Below are 19,856 nucleotides of genomic sequence, written 5' to 3'. Positions count from 1 at the left end.
TCTCTGGGCAGGGTGAGGAGTTTAGCTCTAAGTAAAATGAATCCCAAGACTCCTCAGTGTTTGCTGCTCTCAGTTCCCAAATGGCCTCTGCTGAGTCCTTGATGCATACTTCTTTTCTTTCCTTGGTATCTAGAAACATGAAGGACCAGGGCATGGAGAAGACGAGACTGAAGGAGAGGAAGAAGAAGAAGCAGAGGAAGGCATGAGCTCCAGCAGCAGTGGCTCTGATGACAGTGAAGAGGAAGAAGAGGAAGGGATGGGCAGAGTCAGACATGGGCAGAGTGGCACCAGGCAAGCCCAGCTGGAGTGGGATGATTCCACCCTCCCTTACTAGTGCCCATGGGTCTGCTGACCAGCCCATGTGCCGCTTTTGTAAAACCCAACCCAATGTACACCCAAGCCTGTCACAGTCACCTCTGGTTTTTATGACAGGTCTGGGAAGGCCATGGAATCTGCCCTCTATGCTTTGGGCTCTGCCTATGTCCCAACCATGGGGCAGTTCTAAGAATCCAGTGTCACCATCAGTGGGGACTGTAGGGTGTTATGTTGTCCTGTAGCCCTCACTTCTTTCTGCTCTGGGCTCACCCAGAATCCTGTCACCCAACCTGCAGAGTTCTGATCACCTTGCTCTTTTCTGCAGGGGAGGAGCTCCCCTTTTGTGTCACTCGCTACCCCTAGACTCAGAGTTTTCAAATTCCTTGGGTTATAACTCACTGTGTACGTACTTGACTAAATAGCCTTTTGCCACCTACACCAGCAGGTCCTCCCTATGCTGGGTTTCCAGGTTGCTTTATACAGAGAAGTCAGTATAATCTTAGTCATGTACCTAAGATCTTAGGGCTTAAGAATCGAAAAGAAAGCCTTTGTTGAGGCAGAATTGAATTTCCATGGAAAGGCCCATAGTACATGTGTATATGTGCACATGGGTGTATACACACACACACACACACACACACACACACACACACACACTTCCAAGCTTGGAGAGCCTTTCTTTTTACTTCTTTTGAGACTAAATAAGCTGTATAACAAGTTCAAACCCAAGAGTTAGAAGGTGTCCTCATCATAGGGTTTGCTGAGCAGCTTTTCAACCTGTCTAGGCAATGCAGGTGGCTGTCCTACCCAGGGCTATAACCATGGTGGAACCACGAGGCCCAGGAATCACTCCATACAGGCACTCTTCAAGTGACAGCTTGTGCGTAGATGTCACTAGGAGCCAAAGAAAGGATTGATGAGGTAACCCAGCAAGGCTTCATGGTCCATAAAGATCTCCTTTGACATGGACTCTCCCATGTAAAGGTAGCCTAAAGGTTGACAAGGCTGTCACCACCCAACCTGTGGTCCCTTATCTCCTGTTACTGTTTTCTCTTTAGGACACAACATCATTTCAGATGTAGTCAAACCAATCTAGGCTCTACTAGTCTGAGATGTTAGGTGGGAAATTTAACTGCTAGGGATTCAAAGTATCTGTGTAATAATAACAGCTGTTTCTTTCTTTTTCTCATAAAAGGAGGGATGCTTTGAATAGAGGGCAAATATATCAAAACCTTAATTTCTTGTTCTTTCTTCTGATTTTAATAAGAAAGACTTTTCCATCTCCATTCTAACATGGGCACTTCGTGAGGAGAATTGTTGCTATAGTAACTGGTGGACAATCTTTTGTGGCCTAGAGAATAGCAAGCAAGAATTAAGGCCAGAATAAGAGTTTCACGAGGCTTTGAGGACATGTTTGTTTCAAACACCTTGAGCTCTTCTTTGTTCTCAATCTGTATAGGTCATCCTTGTCATATCACTCTGCCCCACGCCCATCCTGAATTGGCTTAGCTGAGGTCCACAATTGGTCTCTCATCACATAGCATTCAAATTCAACTGGATGTTGAATCTCCCACGAGTCATCTAAACAGAGCATTCAGGGAGTGATTATAGCCAATGTCCTCCATCCCTCTGCTCACCCTCCAGGCATTGAGGATCCATACCAGGTCTTTGCAACCTTTTGGCTGGGGAGATCTACCTTCTGTCGTTTTTCCATCTCTTGGAGTGTTTTGTGCATACCTTCCCTTTCTTGAGCCTTCGGAAAACCCTGTGAGGTATTTGAGAAATTAGTTATTAGGGACAGTTTTGTGATGGGTAAACTGAGGCTCAGAGTCAGTGTCCTGCTCAGAGTCATTCCAAGGTACAGACTACCCCTCTGCTCCTTGTCCATGGTTCTACTTACGTTCATGTTAATATGTATTTCTGAGCACCTACTATGAGCTAAGAACACTATCAGCACAATAGGAATGGGATGAAGCAGAATGAGACAGACCTTCCCCCATAGAGGACTCAGGAATTATAGAAGGGACACAAACAGGCGGGGAGATTACGTAGGAGAAAGGAGGATGAAGTGGCAGATGCTGCTGGAAGGAGAGGAAGACATTTACCAACCCAGGCAGAGCCCTAATTTCGTCCCTTGGAAGAAACTCGAGATTTTTATATTCATTGAAAGGAAATAGACATATCTCCTGTGAACTACCCCAATCAAATCCCCCCTTTTCTGTCAGGCCATTTCTGCACATTTACAAGGGGGAAAATCTACAGGAAGATTTCGGCTTTATAATCCTATTATTTAAATAATAAGACATTCTTCAGTCAAGCGTTTAAGAGCTACTGAATTCTCCCAAAATTATGTCAGTAAAGGGAACAGTTTGCATGTTTAAAACCAATCCTTTTTGAATGGGATTTTGATTGCAAATATTTAAGTCTAGAGTTTGAAGACACTTTTCTCGGCTCTGGCTTTTCAGTGCCGATTGGTGGACAGCTGTTCCCATGCCCCCTACTTCTTGTGGCTGCATTACTCATTCATGATTGGACTATTAGAATTCGCTTGTGTTTTGTGGTGGAGGGTAAGAGGAGAAGCAGAAGAGAGCTGGGAAGCTTTGGGGTAAGGCGGCCAAGATATACCAATTCAGGAGGCATTTGGTGACTGGACTCATTTCCAGAGAAATAGTGGGGACACAAACTAAAGCCTTCCCCTCCTCTGTCTTGGCACAAGGTCACTCTGCAGGCCAACTCCATAGCATCTTAGTGACGCTTCTGGGATTATCTTGCTCCCAGCACTCACTTAACCTTGGGTACGATGAGGAGGGAGTAGTTATAAAATAGTAAGCTTCAGCAGGTATCCAGGTGAGTGGTAGGTCACAGCCTAGACCTCCTGCCAGCTACTCTGACCAGAATTGCAGGGTGCTAATCACACTGACATTTTCCATTCTCCGGAGTATGGTATTTTGAAACCAAAACTCCCAGATGACCTGGACACCATGTGACTTCTGGGCAGAAGTGAGCAGTCAAACAAAGGCAGACTCAGCCCCAAAAAGAATAAGCCGACTGGTGTGGCCATAGACTAGTCCATTGCTTTTCTTGCCAAATGACCAACCAGGGTCTGCTATTTAGAGCTTGAAAACAGGTGGGCTGCCAGCTTCAGGTAGCTCAGAAGATTGGGAGGAGGAGAAGCAGGAGGACGCCAGTGGGTTTCCCTAGTGGAGGAAAGCCATTAAGAAAAACTACTTGGAGAAGTGTCTCAAGGAATCCCGAGTGTATTCAAATAGATTTAAGCAAATTTTGTAAGCCTGACCAAGGCCTCAAGTCACACAGGTAAAAAGGAATGTGGTTGCTGTGGCAGAACTTTCTGTGAGAACTTTATTGAATTGACCACTCATTCCAACCACTTGCAGTTTAGACCACATTCTCTGGCATTGACAAGAGGGAATGTCTCAAGGGACACCTACCAAGTCTCCACGGAGATAACCACTACTAGAAAACAGCGCCCCCAGAGATCAGCAAACTTTATCTGGAAAGATCCAGAAAGGAAAGCATTGGGTTTTGCAGGCCATTTGCTCTCAATGTTACCTTCTAAACCCTGCCTCATGTCATGAGAGCAGCTGCAGACAATACCCAGGCAAGGGAACATTCCAATTAGTCTTTCTATCTACTGCCCAGGAAAATTGAACTATGATTCTGAGGGGGAGGGGAGAGGCTATTTGAATTCATTGAATTTTCATGTCACGAACTTTTTACTCTCTTATTTCTCGTTTTCTACTCAAAACTTGGCCTGCTAGACATCTAGAAAACTAGTCACCAGGCAGATCCATGTGAGGCCGACTCTCACCCTCAATACATAGAAAGCAGCCACTCCCCCATTTCCCAGAAGAAAACACCCAACAGCTCCCCTAGTGGTCATTGCCTTCAATTGAACAGCTGGGAAACTGGGCTCTTTCATTAAAGCTCTCTTAGAAGTTCACAGGAGATTGGAGAAAAGGCAAAAGAAACAAGTAAATGAACAAACAAAATCCCACTTGTTATTTTTGAATTGAAGAAACGAGGCAGATATTCCTAAGGGTTGGACGCCTGGGCCCAGAGAACTAGCTAATCACTGAGCACAGGGACCCCCTCCTCTGTTGAGGCAAGCGCTAACTCCCCAGGCTTAGCACCTTCCCAGCAGGGCTCAGTCCATAATGATTTCTAAGCAGGAGTGTTCATTATCTGGGACTGATTTTCATTTCAGCCTGCTCGTGTCTTTGCTCTAAAAATGATCCTAAAGACTTGTGGCTGTTCAAATCAATAGCAACACAATCAGCAGAAAGCCCTACCCAGCAACACTTCAAAATTAACAGCCTCCTTGCCTCTATGCCTCGATATTAGCTGCAAAGAAAAGAGTGCTTTTTCTTAATCATCTCCCCATTTAAATGAACCAGATAGGCTTTGCAAAAAAAAAAAATGTGAGGGAATAAGCCTCATTCTTTAGAAAAGTGAGTGATGTTCACATAACGTATGGCCTCTGGAGAATCCCAGAAGCCTCCCGCAATGCTTGGGCAGGTTGCAATGTAGCAGGCTTCTCTATCTGGGCCAGACGTTTATCGAGGCTGACAAGCCAAAGCCCTTGGCATGGTTTAATTTTCATATGTCACCACGTTCCGTTGTCCAGCTGGAGGCAAGGGAAATGAGTAATGTGAGTTTCGAAGTCAACTCCGCGACCTTCACTCGCCTGTCTCTATTTGTTTGACTTTATACATTTATCCCGAGTTAGCTTCCTTCTGACCCTAGTAGGAGCGGGGGAGTTGGTTTTACGGGAGCTACAAATTAGGAGCTAAGCTTGACTTTGTCCCGGGGTAGCAAAGAGAGACAGAAGTTACCTCCAAGAGCGTGTCAGAGAGCAGTGGCGCTAAGTCACTCGGCAGATGGGAGTCTCTGTTTGCACCTATGTTCCACAAATTCAGCAAGTCCTCACCGAGCGCCCATGTGTGCTTGACTCCAAGCCAAGGAACAGGGGAGAGAGGATGAACTCTCTCCTTGCCTGCGAGAATCCCTTACTCTTGAAGTGTCAGAGGCTGCCATGCACAGTTAGGACTGTCAGGGGAAGAAGTTTAAGGGTAGATTAATTGCTTCGCTGTTGTCTAGTTCAAGTCAGATGATAGGGATGATCGTAGGGGTGCTGAAAAGCCTCCATGAACAGAGAGAGATCTTCAGGGAAGTAAGCAATGCGTTCCTAAATGCTTCTTAGTTATCATGGCTCAGGTCATGTATAGATGAAAGACTTTCCCTCTGTGGAGAAATATGGCTGATGGCTGAGAGTTGGTGAAGCCCAGATAGAGGTAGTCCTTACAATGGAGCAGCAGACAGGCAGACCGGGCAGGTTATAAACAGTGGTTCAAATGGGTTCAGGGAGCTTCCAGCCAATGCTCAGGATCTGGTCAGCCTGATGCAGGATTCACACACGAAGGATTGAGCTCTGGGGGCTCCACAGAGGTTTGCCTACCAAGTCTCACTGCTCCAGTTCTTTGACTGAGAGATCTGCAGGGCAGCAGCAGCAAGAGCAGCACCCTGGAACTAGTAAGGCAAACTCTAGAAATGAGGCTTTCAGCAAGCTGTGCTCTAAGAGCAAAGCTCAGAAAGGCCAAGGTTTGAGAGCTGTCTCTGTGGAGGATGAGGCCAGCCTCTGCTGGCACTTGGATGCTAACAAGAGAAAAATAACCAGCGCCTACTGCAGTAAGGAGAGAGAAGCAGAACAGGGCCCCAGTTCCCACCCCTGAAGCAATCATTTCAAAGAACCTGGTTTCAATTCCAGTTCCCCTCCTCTGCTTGGGTGTGAGATGCTTCCTCCCCTCGTGCCCTTTCTACAGAGAGACACTGCTGGGGAGGGTTGTGTTGCAGTCACCCAGCACTAGGGAGGACACCTGCCCAGTTCCTGTCCACTGAACAGCCTCCTTCAAAGCCTTGTTTACAGCCATAGCTGTAAAGCTGCAGCTATGAGCCCCGACCACTAGGAGGCTGCTCTGCTCACTGCCTACATCCTGGAGAACAGGGTCATTCAAGGACATTCCCAGGTTACCGCAGCACTAACCATTTGCAGTGAGAAGGGCAAATGCCGTCACAATTCAGGCACTAAATTGGCTGGGGAATGGATTGTTTCTCTTGGAAGGGCAGTAACCCATGTTACTAAAAGTAGGAGAAAGAGAAAAGGAAAAGAAAAAAGGTCAAAGCTGCAGCTTCATCTACAATGGGAATCTCATTCCTATGGTCCATGTAGGCACCGTTTTCCCTTTATGGCATGAGATCGATGGTGTAAGCCCCATAAGACCTTCAGATGGAACTCCTTATGTCTTGCCAGTCATTGTGCCTGTGACCTAAGTCCAGCCTCATATTGGGATCTCAAGGTCAAGATCAGAGTTCAGGGAATAGAAGAGGAACAGACAATGCATAAGCCAGGAGAAGCAGTTAATATTGAGTTTCGACTAACCCAGCCCCCATTCTGCTCAGAAACATGTCACCCCTGACAGCCTCTTCACTGAGCCCCCTAAGTCCTCCAAAGGGAGCCTGAGACCGGATAGAGACCATGTTGAGAGTACACATCTCTATGACGTTAGAATCTGCCTTCTTAGAGTAGGAGAAAGGGGAGGTGGGGGAGAACAGAGAAGAAAATATAGGACATGCAAGTTATTTGCCTGTGAGAACCACAGGAAGGCAAATAGAGGGGTTTCTCTTTTACAGCCTGGCTTCTCTGAGTAAAGTCCCTGCTGATACTTCTTTCCCAAGACTTAAGGCAATTTTCTTGTTTCCATGAGGCATTTATATAAAAGCCTCTGATAGGACAACACAGAAAGTAATGGAGAGTACTCTTGAAGCAGGACTGTCCTTGGAGTGTTTGTTCATGTAGGATAAGACACTTTGCTCTGGGGCTGGAGATCAGGTCCAGTCAAGGATATCAAGGTAGGGGATGGAGGGCTGGGTGAGTTATAGAACATCATCCCTGAAGAGACCAGCCTGTCAAGGAATGAGACATGGGATGGAGTCACCAAACAGAATATGTGAACTGGTACTTCTGGGCCATTATCAGGCATACCCCAAAGTTGGAGCCACACTGCAAGAACCACAGTCTACCCTCCCAGGGTACCCTAAAAACTATGACTGGATACAAACAATACAGACCCCAACTTTCCCCACCTCCACTTGCCACCTCCCTAAGTCAAGAAGAGTAACCAATGTGTCCCAGGATGCTGGTTCTTCTCTAAGGATGTAACCATTGTATCCAAAACACTGCATCTGGTCCACAGCATGGGCTCAGCAAATGTTGAATTGAATAGAATCCCAGAGACCACCTGACCTCAGGGAACGAGTGTGAAAAGTTAAGATGCCATGATGGAGAAAGACTCTTCAAGCCCAGTCTTAGACTATAGTTGTCCTTTGTGAAATCACTAGGAATGGAAAAAGAGTGGAAGGGGGAAGGGCAGGTGACAATATTTTTGTGGTTCCTCACAGTAGCTGACAAGAAGAGACTATTTTTTCTTCAAAGTAATCTTTTCCAGGTAGGAGCAGTAAAAGAATGTCTCTATGCCACACCAGGAGCAAGGGCAGTTAGGCCATGATGAGCCCCACTTTTTCCATATCATGAGTCACAGTCCTTTAATTTGTTAGTAAGACCAGCTCTTTGCCGCGGACCCACCCCTTTTAGCAGATATACCGTGGAAAGATTCATCACTATGAAGCTCAGTCCCCAGTAGTGCAATGAGACAAGGGCAGCGGACACGAGAGCCTTCAGAATGCAGGCAGTGTATATTAATCACAGGAACAAAATCTTGTTGGCTTTAATGTTTGCTTTTCTTTTATCTGGGAGTGAAAATACACCTCTGTTACCTGGACCCTTTATACTGAGCATTTCAGAGCAGACGTGGGATATAAACACATATAAATATTGAGGGTTCTTTTCCTCAGCAGAATGAGCAGTCATAAAAAAGAAGCTAAGAAGCTATTTCTGTTTGCAAAGGCAGAAAATCAACTCACGGGTTTTAGGTCTAGACTCCAGCCCCCTGTGGAAAAAAGACAAGGGTGTAGCCTCTACTCTCTGAAAGGATTCCTTGAGGGCCCAAGAGTAAGGGTTCAGCAGGATCCGTGGCTCACATCACTGAGTGAAGTGCATGCATCTCTGGAGGCAAAAGTGCATCCATCCTGACCATCAGAGAAGGCTGGATTATGGCTCTCACCACTACCTACTCTCCATGATGCAAAGACGCTCTGGAGAGAGTACAGATAGCCCTTTCGCAGACACACTCCAGAGGATTGGAAATGCAGCAAAAGTTTTGGGCAAAGAAAGTTAGACTTGGCACCCAGGTGAATCGCTTGAATAGGAGGGGAAGAGATATTGAATGAGACGGTGACAGAGTTGGAGAGAAAACTGGAAGCTGAGTAGGATCAACAGCATCAGAAGCAGCCAGGAAGCCAGGGCACTGCTCTCTATGTAAACTTATATTCATGTGCCCAAGGAATCATGGGTAAATAATGCCATGTGACCACAGAGGCAGTTACTGCGATTGCTTTACAAGTCAGAGCCACTGGAAGCGGATGGCAGATCAGTCTACCTATCAGGTTTCCAACCTTATCTGCTCCCAAGAAAGAGCTGTTGATGCCCTAAGCTGGAAAGGCATGGCAGGAGATTGGAGGAAAACAGGTAGAAAATAGAAGAAAGCTTATATAGAAGCCAGTTGTTCCCACGGAAACCTGTAGTTAATAGAGTGGCCTTGTTACGTTAGTGCATGTATATTGTAATGTCTGTAAGAAGGAGTCAGAATGATGTGACAGGGTTTAGAGAACTGGAGTAATAAGTATAAAATACCAGACACAACTAGGTGTGAAGAGTGTCTCATTAAATATATAAAATTTATATATGGAATTAAGCTATAGAACAGAGAGGTCATTAGACCCAACAAACTTTAATTCTCCAGATGCCTTAGGTTATTCTTATTTGCTTTTAGCTCTCAACGCCCTGAAAGAAGTACCTGGAATACAGCAGGAGTCATAAACATTTGGAAGTGAAGCACCTAGCTTGTCCCTACTTGGTGAAGACCCGATATATCACTAACAACCATATTGACTGAGTCATATAGAAGCAGGTCAACCATGCGACTCTCCCAGCTTAGAGAAGCCTTTGTGAATTTTCATATTTCGTGCAGTAGTCAGACAGTGGCAGACACTGGGTCTGGGTCTTAGGCAGTGAACAGTGACAGTGTTGCACATAGTTGCTTGCACACATTTAGAACACGCCTGAATAACACCCACAATGCTGCTTCTGCAGAGTAGTCTGTCCAACCTACCATTGTCTCTGTCTTGCCCTGAGTACTTGCTAAATACTGTTCACTCCATCATCTTTCGTCATTGATGCTGGGACTAAATATAAAGGTTCCGGGTTCAGCCAATCTCAGACCCTTCTGTCCTCCCATGTCTGGAGATGTTGGCACCATTTCAAAGCCTTGTATGAGAAACCAGTTTGTCCCCAGTTCCTCAACCTCAGTGCATGGGAAAGGCCTGAGATGGGCAGGCTGCTTGCTCTACTGGAGCCTTTCTGGCATTCACTCTGCAGAGAGAAAGAGCAGCCTCATTGTACGCAACCACCTTCCACCTGCACCTGACTGCAAAGTAGCCTAATGGTCAGTGCAGCCGGAGTGTCTTTGCTGGGAGCCAGCTGCACTTGGGGATTGTGTGTTCTTGGCACACAGCAGACTTCTGAGCCTCTTGAACTGCCTCCAAGAATGAATCTCGTTAGTCTACAAAATATATTTATTTGGTAACTATGCTACTGTGTGTGTATGAGTCTGATACAATGCAAACCTTGAAATGTCTTACTAAAAGGACTTATGAATTCATAGGAAATTGGATCCAACTTCAGAATAGCGAATTATGTTGCTGGTCAATAAAGTTGCCCAGCCACAAGGGACCAGAGAAAAACCTTCCCCCCCATCCCTTTTTTGACACCCTTTCCCTGCCTAATTGCCCTACTAGATTCTAACTGATGCAGAGTGAAGAAAGGTGCTGACAGAGTACATGTGCATAAAGATTGAAGAGGGAAATGACCTCTGGGGCAATCAGTCGAGTTTCTTCCCATGGCTGTGATCCTATCATGCCTGATTCCCAAACTTGCAATTTCTAACAATTTCGATTCTTGGAGTTTCTGAGCAATTTGTTAAATGCCTGTTCAACACAGACAGATATTTATTTTCAGCCTTGGCTTGGAAATGCCTACAAACTGATTCATGTTGGTGGTCGTTCTGACACTTCTGTGAATTGGTTGAATAAATATGATTTTAGAATTTCACAGTAATGATGGCTTCTGAGAGTTTTTATTGTTCAGACGTGTGGCGGGATGAGAGGCCGTGGACTGCTTTGTCTGGTTCGGCGTCTCTGGCACTCTGTCCTAGATCCACATGGGTGAAAGAGGCTTGGTAAATGTGACAATGGCCACACAAGAAATTGACCCTTATAAGGCTTCCTTCAGGACACATGAAAGCCGAGCCTGGAAGTGTTGTCCTGAGAGACAACTAGAAAGATGATCGGAGTGAAATGAGGTCTTTGCTGAGTACCTACAAGTTGCCGGAACCGTGAACCCTAAGGTAGGTTATTCCTCTTGGTAACCATGAGAAAAACATAAGACCCAGAGGAATCAGAATGCTTCCTGGGCAAAGTGACCACGATCACGGCCCTTCCCCTCTTTAGATCCAGTTCCCCACCCCCATACTGACCTACCTTTAGACACAGATGCCACCCAGGGCTAACTTGGCATGAGAGCTGATAGAGATGAGCTACCTCTCACCATCCAAAGCCAGTGGAGGCCCAGAGCACTTCTCTAGGATTCTAGATGCTGTTGTTACAGACTCTCCCTCTGATTTCTATGACAACAACACAAGGCTAAGCCCTACCCTTCACTTGAGTATCAGGGGGAAGAGGGAAAATTCAAACAGAATATCCTTGGATAGCTGCGGGGATAGGTCAGTGATTAAGAGCATTGGCTGCTCTGGTTCTGTTCTACATGGAGATGCTTATGACCATTTGTAAGAACAATCCTGTATAGCTGATGCCCTTTTCTGGTCACCACAGGGATCAGGGATACATGTGGTGCACATTCATACAGGCAAGCAAAACGCCCACATACAGAGAACAAAATATGCATTTGATATCCTCAAAAGTTGTAATAGTTTGTTAATATCTAATGGCCAAACAGTGGTAGCACATGCCATTCATTCCAGCACTCAGGTGGCAGAAGCAGGTGGATCTCTGAGTTCAAAACTACCCTGGTCTATACAGAGTGAGTCCCAGGACAGCTAGAGCTATAGGGCTACCTGGAGAAACCCTGCCTTGAAAACACACACACACACACACACACACACACACACACACACACACACACACACACACTGTAAATGACAGGGAAAACTTAAACTCAAAGGACAAGTTACTTTGGATCCCAATTTTAAAAAGTTCAGTTTATAGACTCTTAGTCCCATGTACCTGAGCAGGACATTAGGACAGAAGCCTCTGGTGGAGAGATGTGTATTTTAGGACCAAGAGACCTGTTATTCAAACAGGAGGTATCCGAGGACCCACCATACAGTAACCCACTTCCTCTGGTTCAGCCCTCTAAAATCCCAGAACATCGACCAAATAATGCAAGCAGCTGGGGTTCCAAGCATTCAAATAATAAGCCTATGGGGGACATTACAAATCCATATCATAACAGAACCACTGGGGACAAAGAGTAGACACTGAACATGACAAGCACACTGCTGCATATCACGAGAGGCATTTTAACTTTCCTAATCCCTGTGACCATCCTCACAGACCCGATCTGTCTTCCATCCATTCCCTGCTACCTAGCGTCCTCTCCTCTTCCTTCTCAGATGGTTGTAAAACAGGGGTGGGCCTCTCCTTTTCTCTGGGAAGAGCAGCTTTATCACCCTCCCTCCCTTTCCTGATGCCCCACCAAAACCCATCTCCACCATCCTACCCCAAGGGGAAGACTCTTGTCCATAACCACCATGCATACCATCAGCGTTATTCCCATTTGATGTCAAGCCAACATATTTGTCACAATGAATTATATTTTCTCTTTTACATCACAGAGTCAGTAAAGAGACAAAGAGGCCTTGATCTGATAAATGGAGCTTGATTGGTGTTCACCTTGATAACTTGGGCATATACCCCATCCGTGCCCTTCTGTTTCAAGGTATCTTAGAAAAACCACTTCTTACTTACGATACCATTATTTTTTGACAGTCTCACTGACCCTTTGCTTTGTTTGTACAGTGTTGGTAATGGAACCTTACTTAAAGCATCCCGGTGATGATTAGATGGGATAACGCCTTTCAGATGTCTGCCACAGTGTCCAGACCTTTAGGTATTCCCTAAGTAAGATCCACCATGTCCATTTAATGCTCCAAAATAATACGTAGTGTGGGTCACACCCCATCCCTCAGATCTTCCTGCAGGCTCCTGAATGCATTCATTCACTAAGTGATAGGTGTTCTCCTTATCTTCTCAATGGAGACTGCAGAAAGAGAGAAAGGGAGAAGGCCAGGGGTGAAGGACACACGTTTTCTAAGGGTTTATTTTGGTCCAAGACTTTACCAGTATTTTACAATTTAATTCTTCCTGTGACCTCAGGAGAAAGTACATTTCATCCCAGTTTCATAAATGAAAAATCTGAGCCCAGAGCCATCAGCTCTCCTGTTCAAGGCCACACAGCTGATGACGCACAAACATGACGTTCTGAGTCCCATGCTTGTCCCACTAAGCCAAATGCCTGCCCACGCTGAGGAACAGCAACTTTGGAGAATCAAATGTTGCCTTTGCAAAAGCCAGACCTGCAGGTGCCAGAGCTGGTGACAAAGGCTGGTTTCCCTATCTAGCACCTTGGACTAAAACCACAACCCCCAAACACACCAGATACAAGCTACATCCCCTACCCCCATTAAATAACTAGTTTCAAAAATTAAAAATTTGTGTTAAAAAATGTAAGCCACGAAATGACAAAGAGCCAGCAGGAGAGCAATTGTGTGAAAATATACACTTAGAAACTAGGTCAAACATGTCTCCTCTCCCAGAAGAGTGACACCAGAAAACAGTCTCAGGACCTTGGTAGACCCCCATGTCCTGGGGAGATTGCGACACGGGGACTCAGAACAATGTGGAACCTTGGGTCACTTATCTCATCACTGCCCAAAGATACCCACTGCTCCTTACAGGGTATCTGGATTTACAGGCTAGTGGAGGAGAGAGATAATGTTAAATGGACTCATAAATAAGTTCATAGCTGCACTTGCTGTGAGATCTATAAGGAGACACATCTGAAGCCATGAGCGACATCTGCAGAGGAACACAAGATATTCACAGACCCTTGAGAGACTAGTGAGTCTAAGCCTTTAGAGGCCTCCATCAGCCTACATAAACTAGGTCACAATGATCAGGAAGGACCTTTGCCTCCTTTTCTCCTCTACATTTCTTCCCTGGAGGTGCTCACTCCACACTGCTCCTGTATTTCCTCCAGGGCAGTCTGTCAAGTCGCCACCTGAAGGAACAACAGTGAGTGTGTGGTACAGGTGTGGGAACCTCCCACCTGCGTGTGGACTGAATCACCCAAGGCTACGTTGCTCACCTGCTGAAAATGGCTGCAAGACCTTAGCCCATGGGAAAGTAATGTGTGTGGCTCTTGACATGACCCATGGGCAGCACGGAGCTCCTGCCACAGTTCTTGCCGTGTAGAATTTTGCAGTCCCTGGCTCATGCATGCATTCACAGGACTGAGCTAGACATGGGGGTATGGATAGTGAAACTCATCACAGAGAAGCAGTCTGCTCTCTGGAAAATGTGGCTATTTATCTGCAGTACAGGTGATGGACAGCCATGAGCTGCCTCTGACAAGACTTGAGACGCTGGAAAGCCTGCATTGTGCATTTTCCTTTTGTGAATAAGTGATAAAGTAATGCTTCATTTTATACAAATATATCACTCTGTCACTTGAGAGGAGAGCACTTTGGTTCTAAAATGCTCTCCGTGCACAGTCTTTCCCGACAGCTGCTAGAACGCAACCATCAAAGCCTACTTCTAACACGTTTTGACCCAAACACAACTTGAAGCAGATTCTCTCGCTCGTAGGAGCCTCCCACTCAGGAAATGTGTTCGATGTGGAGCAGGAACAGAATTCTCATTGGCAAGACCTCCGGTGAGGGACTTCACAGATGGATGGTCTGTGTGTGTGTGTGTGTATGTCCAGCATTTGTGGACCAGTTTTTGCTGCCAGATTTTTCTCAGCTCGTTTAGTAAATATTGTGTCTGGATGGATGAAGGAGCCAGCATTCCCAAGTGAGCCTCTCTGGGTTCGATAAAGAAGAGACACCTCTGGCAAGAAAAATAAATGTAAGGTAACAGTTTCCAAACTCTGTGCTGGCTGGAGGGAGGGAGCAGGCTGAGCCTGCACCCTCAGCCCACTGGGAATGCAATCTGTGCTTCTGCCATGGGGACCTCTGGAGGATTTGGCTCTGTCTTAACCCAAGACAGATGGCCAGGAATGTATTCTCTTGACATAAATGCTTCTTGGGGAGAGATAACAGACTAGCCTGGGGGTGTTTGCCTCCTGAGTGAGAGACGTAGAATGAGGAGAGAGCCCAAGGATGTACCCACTCAGAACTGTGCCATTTATACATTGTGTGACTATAGAATTTACATTTTTGTATGAAAAATACATCTCAAATTACACATTTTTTAGGTAAAAATCAAGGCCTTCAGAACAACCATAAGGTTGTCCAACTCTGTTAAGTCTTAGTTTGATGAATACAGCAGAAGAGTAAAACTTGGGGAGGAAAGGGGACATAATGAAGGAGACAAGGATGCAGCAGAGCCCTCAGCTCTCTTCAGTTCCTTTATGGATTCAACTGACTACCTGCCCCTAGAGGTATTGTAGATGTGGCAGCTGTGTCATATGTGCGTCAGTAGGTGGCAGAGTAGAGAAAGACTATGTCTGCACTCTGTTCTGATCTGTGGACATATGAATGATTAGTAGCCTAACATCCCCTGAAAAAATAAAAAATAAAAACCTGATACAACCACCAGTCCAGCACCAGGGGCCATGGACAGAGAGCTAGCATGAGACGCCCACCAGTCCAGCTCCAGCAGGTCCCTATGGCTCCCAAGATGGGGAGCAATAGGAGACTAGAAGAATTCCTCTTCCCTACGCCTACCACCTGGCACTGGGGGCTCCTGGTGGTGAATGAGCCTGAGAGAGATGACCCTTGTATGGGCCACTTGGGTAGCCAGGCCAGGCAAGGGGAAAACCTGAGACAACCATGTCAGGCATCATGCAGGCCTGGAGGGGGCAGACAGACCATGTCTGAGATGACCCCTGCCCTACTCCATAATGTACAAGCAGGGCATAGAACTCTTGAAACCACTCCTGAGACCTCCCCATACACCCAGAGACCCCAGGAGCCTCTAAGAGGTGCAAGTAATTAGTGGAGAAATGGAAGAGAAAAAGAAGGATACAGGCACAATGAAGAGAGGCAGAACTAGACACCTGAGGGTAGTGAAGAACAGCCTAATTTAAGTAGCTAGCAATGCCACATGGGTCCACAGTGGGATCCTGGTCTAAGCTACCACCCTGGGACACATTTAGGTCACTAGGCCTGAAGTGGTAGGGATCTGTTACTACTAAAGGCCAGACAGATGTTTCTGGTTGGTGCTGCCTCCCGAGGGCATACTAATGTCTGAAGGCAGTGCAGAACTGGATCAGCTCCTCACATGGTCATCACAGGAGAGCTAGTCCTGGGGCCATAAGAGCAGGAGAGATGACCCTGAACCCTAGCCAGCTGCAGTACTCAGGGCACATTACAGGAGTTGCGGGTGAGCCCCCTCCCCAGGATAGAAGCCTGGGAAACCTGGTCCTACTACTTGTCTTCCATGCTCTGTCGTAGACAAGGGAAAGGTACCCCCCCTCTTTTCCCTCCCCCCTCCCTCCTCAACACCTGCAACAGGCTGGAGACCTGGCTCTGGGGTCATGAAAGCAGGAGTGTTGGCCCTGCCCCTCACCAGTTACAGCACTCAGGAGAGCAGGCCCTGCACCTCACCTGGGCAGCACAGAAGAGCTAAACCTGGTTGGGGGTTGGAGGGTCATGGGCAAGCTGATTCCAAAGGTGTGAGCATGAGAGAGCTGGCCACAACTTGTCTGCCCTACAGTGACATGAGTGAGGAAGAGATCCCCTCCCTTTTGCCCTCACCAAGGTTTTGGGCAGGAGAGTTGGCCCCAAGGGAGTCGTGAAAGCAGGAGATCTTGTCTTGTCCCTTACCTGCTGCAGCATTTGGGCAGCACCTGAGTTCCTGCGCCTCATCTGGGCAGCACAGTAGAACTGATCATGAGAGCATGATGCAGATAAGCTGACCCTGAGGGTGTGACTGTGGGCGAGCCAGCCCTGCCTCTTGCTGCTATGTGGTGGCATGAATGCCCTCCTCCTCTCCCTCATCCCTTGTCATCTATGGCATGGCAGAGAGCTGGTCTTGGGGTTATGAGAGTGGGAGAACCAGCCATGTCCCTCATGGGCTGCAACACTCAGAAGAGCTGGCCCTGTACCTCATGTGGGCAGCAGGGTAAACCTAGCCTTGGTAAAGCAGGGCTGGTGAGCCAGACCTGTGGGCATAAAATCAGGAGAGACAGTGGGATGCACAACTCAGACATCTCTCAGGCCCCGATCCACCCCTACATCTACCTCCTTCATGAACTGCTAGAGTACATTAAGTGGCCTACAGATCCAAAACTACAGGATCTCCATGACACAGGGCAACAACAGGCTATCCAAGGGGAATCCCAGTGAGGTTCCAGTATCAACAGAGTAGCAGAAGCCAGAGGCCTCATACCAGACCAACAAGTTATCGAAATGAACATTTATAAAAAAGAAGTGTGGACAAAAAGGTATACTGTGGAACACACTGTGACACTATAGCTTCCACAACAAGTTTTTTGTCTCTGTTGGTGGGTGTTTACAAGGGTTGGGAGGTAAGTGGGATTTGGGTACATGATGTGAAATTGATAAAGAGCCAATAAAAGTTTAAAAATAATAAATTCATTTGACTGTAAAATAAAGTTACGACTCAGAAATGGTAGAAAACACTCTAAGGCTTCATCAGTTTAAGGATGATAGGATACACACATACACATACACATACACACACAGAGAGAGAGACACACACAGGGGAGAGGGAGGGGGAGAGACAGGCAGACAGACAGACAGACAGAGGGAGAAAGATATGGAGAGAGGAGGGGAGAACAAAGAGATAGAGAAGATGTTTTTCTAAATTAATCACTCTCAAAAATCCTTAGCTAAAAACTACATGATTGTTATATAACTGAAGTGATCGTTCAAAATTATCACAAACAGCTATGCATGTGTGAGAGCAAGACAGAAGCAGAGAGGCAGACAGACAGCAAGAATGACTAATTAAAACCTAGTTATTCAAAACAGGAGCCCACCACCTAAAAGTGTTGTTTGAATTCTTTAGATATCATTATCAAAATCTTTGAGAGATTGTTCACCAGCTAAAGAGACCACAATGATTCTCCAGAACTCAATAGAACATTTGACAAAGAGAATGAATAGATAATTCACAGAAGGAACTTGAGAGACCACAAAGCACATAAAATATTCTCAAAGACATTGACAATTTTACAAATGCAAATTTAACGTCACAGGTCCATGAGCTTGGGACAACCCGGAGACAGGGTAGAGACAATGTTGGCGAAACCCAGAGACCCTTGTGCACTTCTGATGAGAACAAAGTCGAAGACAATGGCTCCAGACATCCAGGAATTCCTTCTTGACAACCCCTAGAGAAACTTTCACCTGTTCGTGAATGAATGACGTAATGTGAAATGCTATGTCAAGGAGTCTGGGCAGACAGATACTCAGTGTATAGAGTGGGTTATGCAGAAGAGGTGAGGAGATGCTAGACTGACACAGATTGGCGGTTCTACCTGTCCTGTGGTCTTCTCTTTCAAGACTCAGGTAGTCATCTTTCCAGCTCCCAGGAATGTCCAGCTGGCTTCTCTCTATTTTGGCCTGATTCCTTCTGTTCTTCCCAGTGTTTAATTCTGAGGAGATGACCAGCAAACTCTCTCCATGCCCATCTCCACCTCAGAGTCTGGTCAAGGAAAGCCCAACATAAGACACAGTCACATGGGAAAATCATGTACACATATTTACAAAGGAAAGAAAATTAAGTGATAGAAGGACCTCTAACCCAGTGGTGTTAATATAAATCAATAGGTACACATGAAACTATACATGTTCTGAAGATGTATACATAGAAAAGACAGTATCAATACACACAGAAAGAAAGAAAGAGAGAGAGAGAGAGAGAGAGAGAGAGAGAGAGAGAGGGAGAAAGGAAGGAAGAAAGAAAGAAAGGAAGACAGACAGACAGACACTGGATAGGCAAGGGATGCCAGGCAAGTGAGAGTAGGTCCTTTAAGAGAGAACACTTGTGGAAATGGAACATGAATCAAGAGTTTCAGCCAATAAATCCTGTTGCAACCGAGATGGAAACTGGTATAAATTTTCGTTAACGAAACAAACAGCAGGTAGTTCAGGACACAGAACTGTATGCAGAGACAGCAAGGGTTTCCACAACCTTTATGTTAACATTATTAACATGTTAAAAACAAAAATGCAAACACTGCAATCCACTTGCTTCCAGAAGGATCTAGAGCCTCACTCAGCACATGAGCCTCTGTTTACAGCGTAGCATTCAGCTCTCAGACTGGTAGTCCTGAGCCACAGTATCCTCCAGTCCGTCCTGCATGTCTCATCAGAGCAGGTACAATAGCTGCTTTGCACTTCTGTTTCTGTGACTGCTGTACATTTAACAGAATTGGTCTGGAACTTGTATAGTTCTGATATTTCTTTAGCAAAACTATGGACTAGAGTGATTTGGCTCCATGCCTCTAAATGTCAAACACAGCAGCATTTTCTATGAACAAAAGAAGCAAGTCTGTGAGACACTTAAATCAGCTGGGTGACGGTGGAAGCTGGATCTTCACCAAAACTCCTTCCCTCCTCTTTCTTGCAAGCTTTTGTCACCGCAAGGCTACCATTTACATGTGGCACACGGGAGCTCTAGACCGTGGAAGGTCCGTGGGAAAGAGGCCAACCATCCCTGAAACTGACCTGACAGGAGAAAAGGTAGTCTAGGAGACACTTATTTATACCTCCACCCCTCCTGCTTTCAGGCTGTTGATACAAGGAACCCCAAAGACTTAAAATTTCCCTGGAAATGCCAGGCTGTGGGAGAAGAAAAGGAAGAAGCTCTCATGCAAATGAGGGGGGTGTGTCTTCCAGGAAGAGATTTCATAGGGTCTTGACAGCCAATGAAACCAAAACCTTGGTTTTGAAGGCGAGGTAACCTTGGACAAAGGAGACCTGAGATGATGACGATGGAGCTGTGATGGGGGAGAGGCATACATTGGCTGGGACCACTAAGTTATAAATATCCTTGCCCTCCATTTAAACTCCATGTTA

The 19,856-nt window shown here is 46.1% G+C and overlaps 1 protein-coding gene and 1 non-coding gene across 3 annotated transcripts in view; both read left to right on the top strand.

Moving 5' to 3' along the window:
• The window catches only part of Clstn2 (calsyntenin 2), a 609,459-nt gene extending 598,835 nt beyond the window's left edge, over positions 1-10,624 (top strand). For both annotated transcript variants that reach the window (NM_134377.2, XM_087560326.1), the window contains 2 exon segments: positions 134-291; positions 9,282-10,624. In NM_134377.2, the coding sequence (NP_599204.2) occupies positions 134-291; positions 9,282-9,342 (219 nt within the window). In that variant the 3' untranslated portion in view covers positions 9,343-10,624.
• Positions 10,625-15,234: 4,610 nt separating this feature from the next.
• LOC120094487 (small nucleolar RNA SNORA17) lies at positions 15,235-15,364 on the top strand. The gene has a single exon (XR_015628325.1). It is a non-coding gene; the product is annotated as a small nucleolar RNA SNORA17 (small nucleolar RNA).
• The last annotated feature ends 4,492 nt before the right edge of the window (positions 15,365-19,856 follow it).

The sequence above is a fragment of the Rattus norvegicus genome, chromosome 8, assembly GCF_021556685.1.
Source record: "Rattus norvegicus strain SHRSP/BbbUtx chromosome 8, alternate assembly SHRSP_T2T, whole genome shotgun sequence".
Lineage (NCBI taxonomy): Eukaryota > Metazoa > Chordata > Mammalia > Rodentia > Muridae > Rattus > Rattus norvegicus.
The sequence above is the reverse complement of the archived record's forward strand: the minus strand, read 5'-3'. Positions and strand labels throughout refer to the sequence as shown.